Raw genomic sequence first — 16,429 nt, 5'->3', positions numbered from 1 at the left:
AATAACAAAACCCGCTCAGTAACAGCCTTGTTTTAAGCTCTGTTCAAACCACAAGGGACTGAGCTTTTTTATTTAAAATTTTTGACTGCTTGAAAAAAAGTTTCAGGGTGAAAGGGATGTGGAATGCATCGAAATTTTAAGTAGTAATTAAAAACAACTTAGAGCAACAGATAAAATATCTTCTAAATTAAGATAAATACGTTAATCAATTTCCATTAGCTGTCTGTGCCTGTATCTTAATTTATGGTAGAGGCTTTAATTTATTGCTCCCCAGGTCATTTTTAATTACTACAAAATTTAAACTTTGTAGAATTCCCACAGGTCACAAATTCTGGATATAATTGTCAAATTAAACTTCTCTCTGCTATTTGTGTTCTGGCTGGCCACAGCAGTGTATTTCTTTGCATTACACAGAGTGATAATGACACGTACAATTCATGCGTAACCCAATAAAAGTCAAATTAGTCCTACACAAAGCTCAAGCACTTTAGTTTCTAAAATCTGCAAACCTTATGTAGCGAGAGGAGCTAGCTCTGCACTAATTAACATTGCATATCACTTTCTATTTAAAGGTCAACTCTTAGAAAAACTGAAAGTCTGCATATGTAAATTGTTTTGAAATTTGCTGTGCACAGAAATTAAAGCTCTTCTTTCCAACCCACAGACTCCTTAAGCAATCCAGGCCACTCGGATTTATCTATCTCGGTCAATGCATGTCACTTAAGTGTCTTTATTTAAGGTGTTACTCGGTTGTTCAGTTTGGACCTCTTGAGCATTAGTAGGGAAGAGGAAGAGTCAAGAAAGGCATAAGGAAAGGCTTCTGAGCAGCTTTCTGCAGTAGCTACATCTCTCGGGAGCATACACTCTGGTCATGGTGGTCTATGGTCTGTGAGTATTGCATTAACCTCAGAATGATCCAGGGATGAGCTACTGCCCTCTGCCTCTACCCAAGCAGAGTTTGAGGTCTCCGCCTTGAGCTGGTATCCACTATGAAAAAACACATACTGTAGAATTAAATTCTGAAGTTCCATTCAAACAGAGCTATGGACACTGCTATTCTTAGCCATCTCTCATTGAAAGCAGCATGTGAAGGGCTCTTTCTCCTTTATCCTCATCTGTGAAGAGCAACCTGAGATTCAAGATCTAGTACAAGGAAACACTACCACCTGCATTTCTCTCTCCCTATTCTCCATTCCTGCAACTACTTCAGATTCACTGAGTGACGGTTCCTCTCCTCCTCAGACTATTCTGTTTGTGTTGCTTTTTGTTTGGTCCCCACTGGAGGCCAGTATCATTTACAGTACCATCAGACTACCAACAAACCCTAGAAGATACCTTTCTGAACATGCCCAATCCACTAAACTAGACATGCACTGCTTGTCACACCTATTACAGTTCTATCAACCTGAACTATCCAATTCCTTCAGCATCTATCTTCCTAACGCAGTGAAGGCATACAGAACGAAACTCATCCTATTTAACTTTACGCAGCTAAGATACTCCTCAACTTGAGAAAATACCAGCCCTGGCTCCCTCTACAGAGAGAAAGATGCCTGCTGAGGTCGACTCAGTCTCCGGAGGGCTGAATAACTGGAGGTCATTAGCTCACACAAGATGATAGATTTAAACTGCATCTGCAAATACATACCAACCATCAGGTGGGGAGGAATCAAATCTGTAGGGCACAATGTAAAATATAAAATAGTACATTAAACACCCTTCATTATAAATCCGGTATTTCCTTTGTATTGCCATATATTCCCCTTGATTTATTTTAACTTCAATATCTGTTACTCCTTAGTAAAAAGCACTCTGTTCAGAAAGAGACAAAATTAAACATATTTGAGAGATCCAGAAAAGAAGTGGTGAATAAACTCTACTACACACACACACACACCCCTTGTAGCTAGCCAGAATTGAAAGGACTCTTTCAGAAATGGGCAGGAGAAAGGCTCCTCTGACTGACGAGCAGCCAAATTTTAATTCTCACTAAAACCATGGTACCTCTAAGATTACTGAAAAAAGTAGAAAATGTTTTTGAACTCTGATAAGACTATTTGTTTTCATTAACTAGTGGGGTTTTTTAAAGGAAAACAGAGTCCAAAGCTACAATTTACATGAAACCCTCAAAGTTTGGCTTGAGGCGGAAACCAAGAATGAAAAGATTTCAGTAGCTAGCATCTGCCAAAACTGTAAGCTACTGATAACTAGAGATCAAAAGAAGGCAAATGGGAAGCTTGCAAGCAGTCTAAGCATAAAAGTTGCTCTAGGATCACCCTGTAACGTGCATATATATACACACACTTGCAAAATAGTATCTGGCATACCTGTCTGAAACAATGCAGAGGGGCAGCTACTGATTCAGTCTCTTTCAGGTAATCATCCCAATTAAACTGTTCTGGAAGACATAAGACAAAAAAGACCATACAGACAGTTTTTAAAGGGAACTTAAATTAAAGAGGGGGGTTGGGGAAAAGAAAGGGACAGAAAAACCCTGGGTTTTTTGTAGAATACATTTTTTTTTTTTCCAATAACAGGATTACTCTCAAATAGAAACTCCACCTTTGAAAAACATACAACCCTTCAAGGAGCTTTAAGGGTACCGTTAATTCATAGGGGCGATCACACAATAGGCAAAATCAATATAAACCTTCCCCAATTTTTTTTTTTTTTGTGGTCCACATACAAAGATACAAGTCAGGATATCTAGATTCAATTCTCTGCATAAGGACCTCCCAAGTATCCTTGTACAAATCACGTTAGCCTTTCTGTATCTTAGTTCCCCTAACAGCAGGACTGATATGATGACCTCATAGGAGTACTGAGATGATATATGTTGAAAAACACAGACACGTAGATTCTGTTGAAATATATGTTGAGAATACTATCCCCAGTCCACTAGAAAGCAAAAGGATTAGCACAGCCTTCCAACTGCATCTTTGTCTCTTTTCATCTGAAGTCTGATAAAGGTTTCTCTTTGTAGGGTAAATATTATGGCAATGTTCAGCAACAGAACCATGGTATTTTTTCGAGTGTTAATATTGGCATTATGTGCACGGGTGAGTGTATTCTGCATTTGATTTAATCAGTGTTATCAGTTTTGCATGAATAGAACAGTATGAAGTACTAACATCAAATATATAAGCAAGCATTACTTAAATTAACATAAAGCACAAGAGAAAAACTACAATGGCACAGCTAATGTTTTTGTTCCTAAATTATCTAAGTAAGCTCTTCTGCTTATTTTTCTTGTTTGGACAGCTGGCATCTTTCTGATGTTCCTGAAGAGTAAATCACCCATGAACCGCAAAATGATGCAGTGATGCCACCCAGCGGCTCAGCAACGGCCATTCACACGGCCTATAGCAAAATCCTTGGTGATGATGGAAAGACCGCACCAGGTTTATCAGTAATCCTTCCAAAAATGCCACTGGGCACAGTTAAACACATCTCTGCAATTTTCAGGAGAGAGGAGAAGCAAAGAAACAATCAGAAAATGGCAGCATTTTCCAGCACTCACACACAGCTTCTCTGAAGGATGCGTGGTGGCTCGAACCCAGAGTCTGCCTGCATTAGCACAGCATTTAGTTGAAAATATATAGTGCCTCAAGCAGAAGAGAACTACCCCCCTTGGCCTGCTGAGATCCTCTTTTTTGGCATAACAGACTCAAAAGTGTACGAGTGATTTGTCCTTGGCACTGCAGAGGCCATGTGGTTGCTAGCTATGTAACAAGTCAGTAAAATCTCAAAAGCTGTTAATTTGGTGGTCTGGAGTGTATGTAGGCTGGTAACAAAGAAGTTTCCATACAACATCTTGGAAGTCCACCTATTTTGGAATGAAAATTTTATTCACACATTTATACAGTTACAGAGATTTTGTATTACCCACAAAAGACAGGGTACATTAACATAAGCATATGTTAGATATTTGTATTTCAGGAAGGCACACTCAGGAAATGGCTCTTCAGAGCTTTCTCCAGAAAGTAGCCTCCAGAGCCGTTGTTCTTTTCATTGACAGGGCAAGGAGGCTGCAAAAATTAAATATGATGAACTGCTAGCAGAGTTTCATCTTACAAAAATTCTTCAATTCTAATAATAAAGTTGCCACTTCAAGTTGACTTATGATTTAAAAAAAAAAATTTTTTTAATCATAGTTTACCTTTATAAAGTACCCAACTCACTAAAATTAAATCCAGCAAAAAGAAAATGTTAGCTATGTCCCAGCTGTCTCAGATCTAATGATGTAAAATCTGTAATCATGAATCAGAGCCTCGCTGTGTTAAAGACCGTATAAATGTAGATACTTCAGAGACAGCACCTTTCATCAGGAGTAACCCCCGTTCACCTCCTCCGAACAAGTTCTCTCTACATTTCCCAAATGATCTCAATTGTTATAACAGGATTGTAAATTTGGTGGGATGACCCAGAATTACAGAGGGAAACAAACTTTTTTTTTCTCCACAAAACATTTACTAGAAAGACACATAAGGTAACACAAGCAGCCAGCTGCAGATAAAGCCAAGAGGAAAACAACATTGCCTGGCTCTTTGCTTTAAATCCTGGCTATCGAAACCTCTTTCATCAAGCATAAATGACCTGCAGTTTCAATTAGAACCTCTCCACCTGTGAAGATACACTATATTAAATTAAAGCCAAGCTCTCAGAGATGGTGCTAATTATAATTTAATTACTGCAGTCACAGAAACAGGAGATTAATGTATGTTTGCAACATGTAAGATGCATGTCTAGGAAGATAATCACATTGAAAAAATCTCTACACAAAAAGCTTCTCTGTATTCTCAGCATGCACAGGTAAAGAAGCAGTTGTTATATATATATATATTTCTAATTCTAAAGCCCCTGAAAACATGCAACTTCTGAGAAAAAGAAATCCTTAAGAAAATTATCTCGCACTAAATGATTTAACATGCATTTCTCTTCCCACTCAAACCTGCAGGCTGAATTAAACAGCTTAAGAAAAACCCATTATGCAACAAGCACAACTTTGTAACCCACCAGCAAAGCGAAAACTAGAGAAAGAAAGGAATTTTTATGCTGAAGAACAAACCAGCATATACTGGAAACAGGAAAAAAAAAAACCACACCAGAAGGTAACTAGGACCTTTTGTAAAAAAAATTAAACAGTTCGTAACCAACACAGGACTGAGACTCTAAAACAGTGATCCAAGACAATCAGCATGGGCAAACAGACTGACTAATTTAAAAACGGAGGAAATAAGTTTATGCCATAGTCGCTTGCATTACTGATAATGACCTATGGGTCAACGACCTTTGGTGTTCTCTGCAATGCTGTGTCAATACCCTATCACTTCTTGTCAAACCTGCCAAACGCAAAGTAACTCAAGCTAAAAGGGACCCCAGGAGGTCTCTAGTTCAGCCTCCAGCTCCTCCACGGTTCCATCACCCTCAATGTGAAGATTTTATTTCCTTCCCTCAAGTAGGAATTCCTTGTGCTCCGACAGTATTTGTTGCTTCTCATCCTTCCACTACGCCTCTGAGAGGACCCTGGCTCTGTCCCCTCTACAGCCGCCTGTCAGGTAATTGAAGACAGCAAGACGAACTTCTGTAAACTTTCTCTTCTTTTGGCTGAAGAAACCATTTTTTTTTGTTTCAGTACTGGTTTTCTGCTTACATCTTGCATTCCGGCTCCTTCATTTTTTTGGTGGACTGCCAGCCAGCTTGCTCCAGCATAGCAGCGTCTTCCTTGTACTGGGGAGCTCAAAACTGAACACAGTACTCCAGATACGGTCTCACAAATACCAAAAAGAAGCAAATCCCTTCTCAGCTTTGCAGATAGAACTCGGTATGCAGTTGACATCTTTCACCACAAGAGCACACTGCTGGCCCACACTCTTGCTTGCTGCCTGCCAGGACTCCAGGGCCTTTCCTGCAAAACGGCTTTCCAGGCAGCCAGCTTCCCGCCTGGGCTGCGGCAGGGCTCCAGCCTGGCAAGTGCGGGAGGGACTCTCCATTTACCTTTGGATCTTACGGGGTTCCTGTCTGCCCGTCTCTAGCATGGGGAGGTCCATCCGAAGAGCAGCCCTGCCTTCCAGCCTACCAGCTACTCCTTGCAGTTAGATGTTGTCCACAAACTAGCTGACAGTGTGTTCTGTCCAGTCGTCCCCGTCTGTCAGTAAGGCATAAAATAGCATCAGCCCTAGTATTGACCTCTGAGAAATGCCACTAGCTACCAGCTGCCAGGTGGACTTTGTACTGCTGATCAAAAACCTTTCTGTCTGGCAGTCCAGTCAATTTTCCATCCACCTATCCAAACCACATCTCACCAGTTTGGCTGAAAGGACACTACAGAAACTGTACAGAAAGCCTTGCTAAAGTTGAGACGAACAGCATCCACTGCTCTCCCCTTTGTTTACAGAATCAGTTATCACAAAAGGCAATCAATCACACACGGTTCACACTTGGCAAATCCATCCCAGCTGTTCCTAACCGCATCTTTGTCCTTTATTTGCTTGGAAATGGCTTCCAGGAGGATTTTCTCCATAGTCTTCCTGAAGACTGAGGTCAGACAGGCCGGCCTGTAATTCCCCAGGTGCTCCCTTCTTGACACTGGGCATACTGTTTGCCCTTTTCCAGTCATCATGAAACTTCCCCAATCACTATGACCTCTCCAAAATGAGAGAGAAGCCTCACAGTGATATCAGTCAACTACCTCAGCACCCTTGGAGGCATCCCATCTGCTCCCATGAATATGTGAATACCCAGATTGTTGAAGTGTTCCCTGTCTTCTTCTACTGTACATAATGCTTCAGTTTAGTTTAAGTCAAAATTTTACAAAATTTAAATTGAAGATTAAAAAAACTATGATTTAAGTGTCACTTGTATATAGGTAGAGTTTAAGGTTCTGGTTTATTTAGGCTGGTTTAATACAGTATCACCATAGTCTAAACACTGTTTAAGCAGACAGAGCAACTCGTGTCTTCTCATCTCATCCCTAGGTTCCCTTGGCATGCACCTGAGACTTCTGACACAGAGATATATCTTTTCTAGTTTTCATCCCACCACCTCTCTTTGTCAAAGACAAGGTTTCTTTTTAATTTTGGTTTACATAGTCTTGCAAACATAGTACTTTAAGTGTAAGGTATTTTATATCCTGCTTTATACCTTGTACCTCCTTCCATACATTGTGATCATTCAATTAGAATTTTTCTCCTCCTCCTGTCTTTCCCTACCTACTTTAGTCTATTTGTTCACCTGTTCCTCTCACACCGCTGTATCTCCCCTCCTCTTCAACTTTTCCTATCACACATTCCCCTGAAAACTCTGGAGATTTCCTGGATGTTAGCCCAAAGCATTGTAAGGCATCTTTCTTCATCCAGCACCAAGAGGCTCCTTCTTCTTCCTTGCTACCAACGAGCAACAACACAGGATAAAAATTATCATCTCACCTATAGAAAATCAGAGATCTTGCACAATCTTGAGCAAGGCACTCCTCTCTAGGTGTTTGACAGAGCTGAGTCTAGATTTCCTGAGTAAATTCCGTGCTCAGACACTAGATTAACAGCGTAGTCCCAAGTGGAAGAACACAGATGACAGAGTAAGGCTTGCCTGCTTAGCACTGCTTCTCCACAAAGCTTTTTCAACACCTTGCTCTCTACCACAGAAGGAGGCAGGGAGGTTTTCCAGTGACTCATGAAATATGGTTATCTTATCCACATATGAGAAGCACTTTGCTGGTGGAGGGTGTCTTATGGGGCTCCGTCTGTCATGTCAGACAACATTATTTTAGAACACAGACGTGCTATCTGAGGCCAGTTTGACTGGAGCTCCTCTTACACTGCAGAAGAGGGAAAACAAGACATAAATACACTTCCTCTCCTGTCTCAAAGTAACAGGGAAGAATAACAAAGATGACTGCTAGGATCCCAAGAAATGGAAGAATTAAGTCTGGCAAATGTAATAGCAGAAAACTGTACTATGGCTGGTGGTAACAGGGTATCGTATCTTGTATGCAAAATCATCACCTCAACTACCCAGCTACCGTGTTAGTATCTCAGCACGTTCACTTAGTGACTACACTACTTGTAAGGAACTCCTCCACTGGTACCCAAGAAAAGCTCTGAACCTGACCGTCTATTAGGAGTCAGAGGGCACGGAAATGTAAGCAGAGTGAGAGTTTAAGTAACCCAGTGATATTTTATCAAGAATTAACTAAGGACTCCTGAAGAGATTTTCTACTTTAGTCAACAGTACTCATGACATTTCTTACTGCCCCAAATTTAAGCAACCCACATGAACATATGAAGCATATATAAGGATGCCGCTGCCCTCTCACTGCACCTCACAAAGGCTAAACTGCCAGCAAACCCATGTATATGCTGCCCTATGGCACCTGTTGAGGATAGTAGAGCCTGTCCACTAGATAGTAGAGGTTTGATAAGCTGGATCATTTCTGGCAAGTGTGTAGCTTCCTCAGTTTATTATGAGCACAAAAATGATTTGAAAACAGATTAAGTTTAAAGTAAAATTAGAATCCCAGGCAATTTAATCCCATTAGCAATACTAAAAACTCAGGCTATTAAACTGAAAAGCCCTTCTTTAGCACCAGCAAACACATTAAGGAAAGAGAAGATAACTGGGGCAGAAAAGGTATGAAACTGGGAAATACATGATTAGAAGAACAGACAAATCAGTAAACGATTAAAAAAAAAAAAAAAATCAATGTTTACACAGCATCTTTGATTATATATACAAAGAGTACTTGTCTTAGCTGGTAAAGCTATCAGGCTCAAGTCAAGCAGTTTCAACCATCATTTTCTATACCAAAACATACTTTCCCAACAGAGTTAGACAAAAGCAATGGTATGTTTTTAACTACCCACCAGTAATAGCCAAAGAGATAGCAAAAAGCCTCAGGAGATAGTACAATCCAAATACACACTTTTTCTTTTAGGGTACCTTAACTAATAACCTGACAGCTGCAATACCTACCACTTTTTAAAGGTGGGTTGTTTGCCTGCCGATTCTTTCCATCTTTCTCTTTTTTAATATTCTTTGAATCTAAAAGACAAGATTCCATTACATAATAAATGCAATATTCACATCATAACGATGTCCAGCACAACACAGAATGCTTTCAAACAATACAGAATGACTTGTTCCAGAGATTGACTTTCTTTTATTCATTTCAGTGCACAGTCAAAAAGGTATTTGTACCATAAATTTAATCACTGCACTATTTTTCTTTCAAAATATATTGAGACGTACAGCATGAAAAAGCAGAGCTTTTGACTACTTTATATTACATTATCAGAATAAACCTAGTTGCAAAAAAATGTATTAGCTCCACAAAAAGCAACTCTGCCCTAATTTTTAACAGCTTTACTCAACCTACATGCAATTTGAGATCCTCAAGATCACTGGATATCTTTCTAAATCTTGTCTAGACCACAATGAACTGAGAAACAAGAAAAAAAAAAACCCACCCTAAAAGCATATTTCTGAGTTAAAGATTCCATTCTATATTCAGATTCTTAAATACTCAAATGCAAGCAGCTATCTCAGTGCACATTTCAGTTATTAAAAAACAAAACAAAACATTCAGAATAATCTACCTCCTCTACCATTTATCTCCACACACATATAGAAAGGAGTTTGTCATATTCCATTTTTGTCAGATTTCAGTGTGTATGAGAGACACAGAGGGGGACTGGGAGGCTAGAATGGAGAAGACAGAGGGAGCCAGTTCCACCTGCTCCTTTTAGTCTTTAAAATATGTTGGTTTGGTGACTTGCTTTTGACACTAGTGGACTGAAATTCAAGCACAATTCAAATATGACACTGAGCTGGCAAATGAAATGCAAATACATTCTCAGATTTAAAAAGGTTATCAAGCTCTGCATGGCTGAATAACTCTCTTGGTTTGCAAACACCTTAGCACCAGGAACAGGGACTCCTCCAGGAAGGTGCCTCAGCTCATACCTTTGGCCATCCTAGTTAGCCTGGACAGGTGAAGGGATGGTTCACTTGTACCAAAAGATTGTATTGGTAGCCGATTACTGTATCTGCTTGCACTTAAGTCTGTAGCTATTGATTGGCTTGCATTTGAAATAAAAACACTCCTAACCTAGAATAAGAGGCATCTGATGATCAGAAGCACTTAAGATACGAGTTGTTCTGCAGCAAAGATTCAGTCCTAATAATGTCTCTCTTCTATGTTTTCTGTAAGTAAGGCTTTTCTTGAAACAGAGCGTACCAACAAGCAATGTGTGATGTTCATCATTTCCACCCCACTTCTTTCATTATTTATTGAGGAACTGCCACATACAGGAAGAGCTGAATCATGACAATCTTCTGTCAACAATCCCAAAATCCCCCATCAGTCAGCGAGGAGGGGATAAGCCATCCACCTGGCTCTGCACGGTATAGGATGTGGTGTTCCTTCGGCCAGGGCATAGCACAGGCCAGGGACCCCTCAGGGGCAGCCAAGCAGGGCCTCACCAGCCAGGGTCACCCCACCACCCCTGCCAGGAGCAATCAGGGGGTCACTGGGAGCAGCCCCAGCCCCAGGCACCCCCTTGGGGCTGGGGCCGGGAGGGGACGTGGGCCCATGGGTGGGCCCAGCCCGATGGGGCCCATGGCCAGGCAGGGCAGGGCTGTGGGGAGCTGGAGACTGGCCCCGCTGTGGCCTCGCTGAGGCAGGCACTGATGGCCCCGGAGTGCTGACATGGGGTCCTGGGCCATGGGCTGGGTGGGGAGAGGCCCTAGGTGAGGTTGGGCACAGCCATTAAAGGCTATTAGTGCACTCAGGGCCGAGACACCTTCCAAGAATAACCTAGACTCCACAGTCCCAGAAAACATACTTACAGCTACATACCTGCTCAAAATATGCTGCAAAAGTATCACCTGTTTCTCCTAAAGCAGATATGGGGAGTACCCAAGATCCTTTGAAAAGGAAAGAAAATGCTATGTTTACTCCTTTACTTAGTCTTCTTTCTTGACTTACACACTCATTCTTTTGGAAAAAGTTTGCTTTGAAACATTTTCTACATCACTGAAAGCACTTGACACGTTCCCAAAGAAAAATCCTTATGGAGGTCAACTTCAGGGGGACCTGCTGAAATGCTTCTGGATGGTGCCCACAGAGCTCTAACCCCGGTACTTCCTCAGGAGTAGGGCTTTAACCCACACAAGTGGACACCCTACATCCTGACAACAACTACCAGGGGGAACCTGAGAAGGGACAGCAGTAAAATTAGTCTAGTAACAATGATGAGACACAAGGGTAACATTCACCTTCTCCCACCTACAAATCAAAGTATATTCCATCCAGCCTCTTTGGGATTGAACTGAATCCACCTAGTTTTCTACCAGGCAGTGGCAATCACTAGCAGAGCCTTTTGTCATGTTCTACAAGCTCAGTTAGTCAGGCTTTCCAAAAACAGTCATGGGACTGTCGCAGACATCAGGCTGATAGCTTAGAGAGTAGATAACTTCCCAATCCACTTATTTCTGAAGAGGAAATCCAAGAGTCCCACATAAGAGACTTATTGAAGAAGAGAACTAATAACTGCTTCCTGCAAACACCCAAAGCTTGAAAGGACAAAGTCATGAAAGTATCTACCCAACAATGCCAGATTTCAAACAAGATGACAGCCTTTCATGATAAGAGACATCAAGAACAGGTGAAAGAATGTGAAAAACCGCAGCCTGAACACCATATGAGTCTTGCTGACAACCACCACCCAAATTATTTATTTCCTGTACCAGTTAGGTTTACTGCCTATCTCACAAATATCACAGCAAATATGAACGCTGAAATGGAGCACTCTTGGCAACACATTTTTCTTATCAGCCATTAGACAACTATGAGAACAAGAACAGATGAAGACATTCATGAGAAGAAATGGATTCCTCAACAGCAGTTTAAATACCTATTTCATTTGAGGTGGAGGCATCTTCACTCATCATAAACTCAAAGCACCGCCACTATCACTTGTTTTTGATGGCAAGAAGTCTATTCTTTAAAGCACCCAAGTGAAACTCACCCAGCACATGCAGAAGCATCCAAAAAATAAGTCTGAATAAAACAAAGATAGTTTTAGACCACTACAAAGCTGGAGTGTTTTGTTTAAGCAGATGAAAAGCTACTGGCAGTAAGAATTACTAACCTGTTTTCACATGAGATACCCTGTATCTACTACCACCTCAGAAGAGCTTCCCCCAGTCTATACTTCACAGTTGCTATGATGCCTTGGTCTGGTGTGCCTCTTCCAATGTCAGTAATCAGGGTGGATAAGAATATATGGTTTATTTTTAAAGGCAACATTAGAAAGTAAGATTAAAATCCAATTTTATAAACATGAAATACATGTGGTTGGTTTTTTTTTTTAATGTGCACCAATCTATATTTGAGATTCTGATATCCTAAATTCCAGTAATTTTAGTTTCTAGCGATCACTGAAAACAAAATTAAGACATGGAAGACTATTATGTCAAATCACTGGGCTGAGGAAGATGACTCCCTCAGCATATGACCCTCAGTTTGGTCAATCTTTGAGGTCAAACCTCAAAAATGAGGTTATAAAAGAGGGAAATACTTCTGCAGGTACAAAGAGTATTTTCTTTTCATCTCCTTCACTAGCCATGTTCAATGACTAACTCCCTCAAAGCTGAGAAGTGGACTTGAAAATGGGAACTTTATTTTTATGTTAGAGACAGAAGAGACTTCTTAGACCTAGGGTAATGAAGCTCATGGTGACAAAAAAACCCCAATTCAGGTGAATTCATTATCTATGTTCCTCTCTTCATAAAGTCCATTTTTAAAGAGACAAGTTTGAGTTTACTTTCCATTGTAAAACACACAATATGTTTTAGATCATTTTGTCAAAACAAATGAAAATGAAATGCTGCAACTGCAGACTTAATCACATGCTACTCAGCTCTTTTAAAAATAGAAAAGAATGGGATATCATTTTCAAAGAAAGTGTTAAAAATATGGTAACACATATAAGTATATAGACAGCTTATATATTTACTATGTAAATATATGTACACATTTAGCCTATAATACATATAGGCTAAATACTTATTTTCAAAACCCCATGAAAGACTGTTTTCTTCTAGGTAGCAAGATTAGAATACAGCATATACTAAAATTACAAAAGCAGCATATTCTATTGTTCACCAACTAACAGTTTTTCTACAGCACACTTCATAAACTAAAGCAGTAGATACAAAACAAGATTAGAGTAAATTATTTAACATAGTGCTTTCTGCTTACCAATTCAAAACTCCATGTGTTTACATTACTCCCACCCTATCTGTAACCACAGAATTCTTCTGCTGATAAGATTACTCAACAGGAGACAGGCAAGAGCAACCACATCTATCATGCAAGAAATTAGAGACAAGGAAGAAGCCAGACAAAGCTATCTTGACTGGCTTCTGAATGTGACCAAAAAAAAAAAAAAAAAAATTAGAATCAGAAAAGGCACCTTCAGACTATAAGGTCTGGTAAAGATAATCCTGGTGACCAACATGTAGTTGCTCTTATAAACTCCCAAGCTGAACTCCAGCTTCTTGTCTGAGATGCTTTAAAAACCCACAACACTTCCTTCTGGGAAGAGTTAATCTTTCAACAAACAAGATGATTGCTTTGCCTGTATGCTGGGCAAGCATCACCTCTGCCAACAGTATTAGTTTTTACCACAGAATGGTGTGCTACATGAGGAGACACAATGTAACATCTTCTAAGACGTGCTATTTGCTTGCTGTCCAATGTGGGGAAAAAGCAATTCGCACTCAATGCCTTTTAGATTTCTGCAGCCATTCCTCAGCCACCTTAGAGCCTTCAAACTCTGTCGGGTGTTCAAAACAAGGCAGGAGACCACTTTTTTCCAAAGAAATCCCTTGTCTCTTCCTGATGGATGTGAAACACCTTTGGGTGACAGAAACATTTGCTCTTCCCATGCCATGGAGCTACTCGCCTTCAGATGAAGTTTAGTTAAGACAAGCCCAAGACTTACTATTGCTCAGGAAGGGGCCTTCTTCACTGCCTACTACACAGGGTCGTGAGCTCCTTTTAGCTACCCTTCACCAACCCTCAGCACACATAGTTGAGGATATCAAGACACAGTGAGTATGAAATGTCTCCTTTCCCTTCTTTTTGTGCTCCCCTAGTGGGATTCTTATCTTATCTGCCCGGAACAGGGTGTCTCTTTTAATGTATTTAGACAACAGCCATGCAGAAAACCTACAAGAGAACAGGACAGACTTCCTCCATAAACTCTTGGTGCAACAATTAAATGGATGACTCCTGCCATTACAGAAAATCTACTATAGCAAAAGACAATTATTTACCAAGGGAGCGCACAAGCACATAAAGCAGCTTGGGATGAAGGTGGAAAGCTCAAGAGAAGTACAAAAGTGTTAGCAGCATTTTATGGGGGAAGACTACCCATCTGAAAGCTTTGAAAAGCAGCAGCAACCTGGTTTCAGACAGTGGGTCTTTCTCTCTTTACATTCTCTTTGTTTCACCAACCCAAACACCCTTGTTACTTTTTAAGTCTCACTCTTTGTTTTAGCACTTAACTGACAATTAACTTCTGCAGACATGACACAGCAGAAATCACACCTTCATAGTACACTGCATTTGTGGATGAATTTCTTAAAAAAAAAAAAATGTTCATTTTACCTTCAAGAGCTTGTGGAAGACAGCTGCTAATGCCATTCATTGTGGTAAACTCTGATTCCTTGTACTACTTAGTTATCCTCCTGCTAAATTATGTGCAGTTACAGAATAAAGCACTACATTTTATGTAATATCACACCTAGACACATTCTTCAATTTTAGAGCAGTATAATGGCTTCAAGGCTGTCAGAGGACAAAATTGCTTTGGTTTAACTTCTATAGAACTCCAGGATAAGCCAAATTTAGCATACTTACTCTAAAACAACATGAAGTTTGAACTTACCTGTGTTCAATACATGCCGTAACCTCTCCTCTTTAATCTAAAAGTATAGTAATTGTCAAGTAATAACCCACCACCTTCGAAAAGAGAATTTAACAGGTTCCCTATTTTCTTTCCTCTTGGATAAAAGCTACCAGGCCTTACCTTTAGCTGCTGTTCTCCCCATGGTAACACTTCTGTGATCTTCCCTCTCACAATAAAAAGGCTGAAGTTGAAAGACCAGTTAATTCTTCCTTTCAGCACAACAGTTTCCTGTGGAGTAGTAATACAACAAGTTAGGGGGGAGGCTGTTGTTGCAGTTTGGGTTTTCTTTTTTTTGGAAAGGAGGATTTTTTTTGTATTGGTGTATAATTATCTTGCTGGTTTAAAGTTGCAAACGTTTAACAAGCTATTTGTAGAAGAATAGTGTGTAAACAATGGCTGTATCAAAGTAGCAAGGGTACAGAAGAACCCAAACTTCTATTCCATTGTTTTAGACAGTTCCCTGTATAATGATTTGCATTTTCTGTGGATTTCTAATACAAAGAAAGATATAAAAAAATGCTTTATTCCTTTTTCCCCCCAACAAATATTTCTGAAAAATGGAAGAAACACTTTTATACATAACCCACTTGTCGTGCCTCAACTTGCACAGAGTTTAAAAATCCGCAATTTGAACACCTTTGGGTAAAACACACTATCTTTCACAACTACAGTGGAAGGGGGAACAAAACACTAATGTAAGAAATCTACACAAAGGCCCAAGTGCTCACTGATACTCCTACCCACTACCACTTGTAACAGAGCAGAGAGAACCTGTTAGGGGAATGGTGACTGCAGATAAAAGCAGCGAACCATATTCTTGTAGGGTTTAGAAACTAGAAGGGCCAAATTAGTTAAACCATTGTAACAGAGCAAAAACAAACTTTATTTTGTGTGTGTGTGCGTTACTGTGATTTTCTACTCCAGCACCTAGTTTTTGGAACTTTGACTGTGTTCAATTCAAGTCAAACTCATTTGAAACTCTTCGGCCTCGAAACAAAGCCAGCAAGTTTATTATCCTTTTCCATTCACTGTTCAAGTAATAATGGGTAAAAATACATTCAAATTGCTGAATTATCTTCTTTGACCATTTGCTTTCAATGAATTCCCATGAGGTTAAAGTTGACATCATCAAAAGTGAGATTTTTTTAAAAATTTAAATATGTGTACATTTTTTCCAAGATTAATTTTGCCAAAGGTAACATTTTTAGAAGCTACACCTTTCTAGTGTTACATAAAAGGAATAATAGTTGAAAAGCAAGGTATCTACTTGGAATTTCTTGAATCTTATACTCGTATGCTAAAAAAAAAATAATTACACATACATATCGCATATAACGAGAGTTGTCATATAGCCAAGTATTTTCCAGAAACTGTGACATTTCAGTGAAATTTCGAGGAACTTTCACACTATGGTGATGGATTACATGATGAAAACTTTATACAGTGCAAGTCCC

General features: G+C 39.9%; 1 protein-coding gene across 5 annotated transcripts in view; it reads right to left on the bottom strand.

Moving 5' to 3' along the window:
* LOC143169453 (sex comb on midleg-like protein 2) overlaps positions 1-16,429 on the bottom strand; it is a 70,949-nt gene that overhangs the window by 41,608 nt on the left and 12,912 nt on the right. For 2 of the 5 annotated variants that reach the window (XM_076356840.1, XM_076356857.1), the window contains exons 1-2: positions 15,096-15,191; positions 2,328-2,398 (exon numbers count right to left, since the gene is read on the bottom strand). In XM_076356840.1, the coding sequence (XP_076212955.1) occupies positions 2,328-2,398; positions 15,096-15,117 (93 nt within the window). In that variant the 5' untranslated portion in view covers positions 15,118-15,191. Of the gene's footprint in view, positions 1-1,648; positions 1,686-2,327; positions 2,399-8,970; positions 9,040-15,095; positions 15,204-16,429 lie in introns of those variants that run through there. The other 3 variants (XM_076356867.1, XM_076356876.1, XM_076356848.1) reach the window with 3 other exon arrangements.

The sequence above is a fragment of the Aptenodytes patagonicus genome, chromosome 1 (genome assembly GCF_965638725.1).
Source record: "Aptenodytes patagonicus chromosome 1, bAptPat1.pri.cur, whole genome shotgun sequence".
Classification (NCBI taxonomy): Eukaryota; Metazoa; Chordata; class Aves; order Sphenisciformes; family Spheniscidae; genus Aptenodytes; species Aptenodytes patagonicus.
Note: the sequence above shows the minus strand (reverse complement) of the source record. Positions and strands in the feature narration are given on the sequence as shown.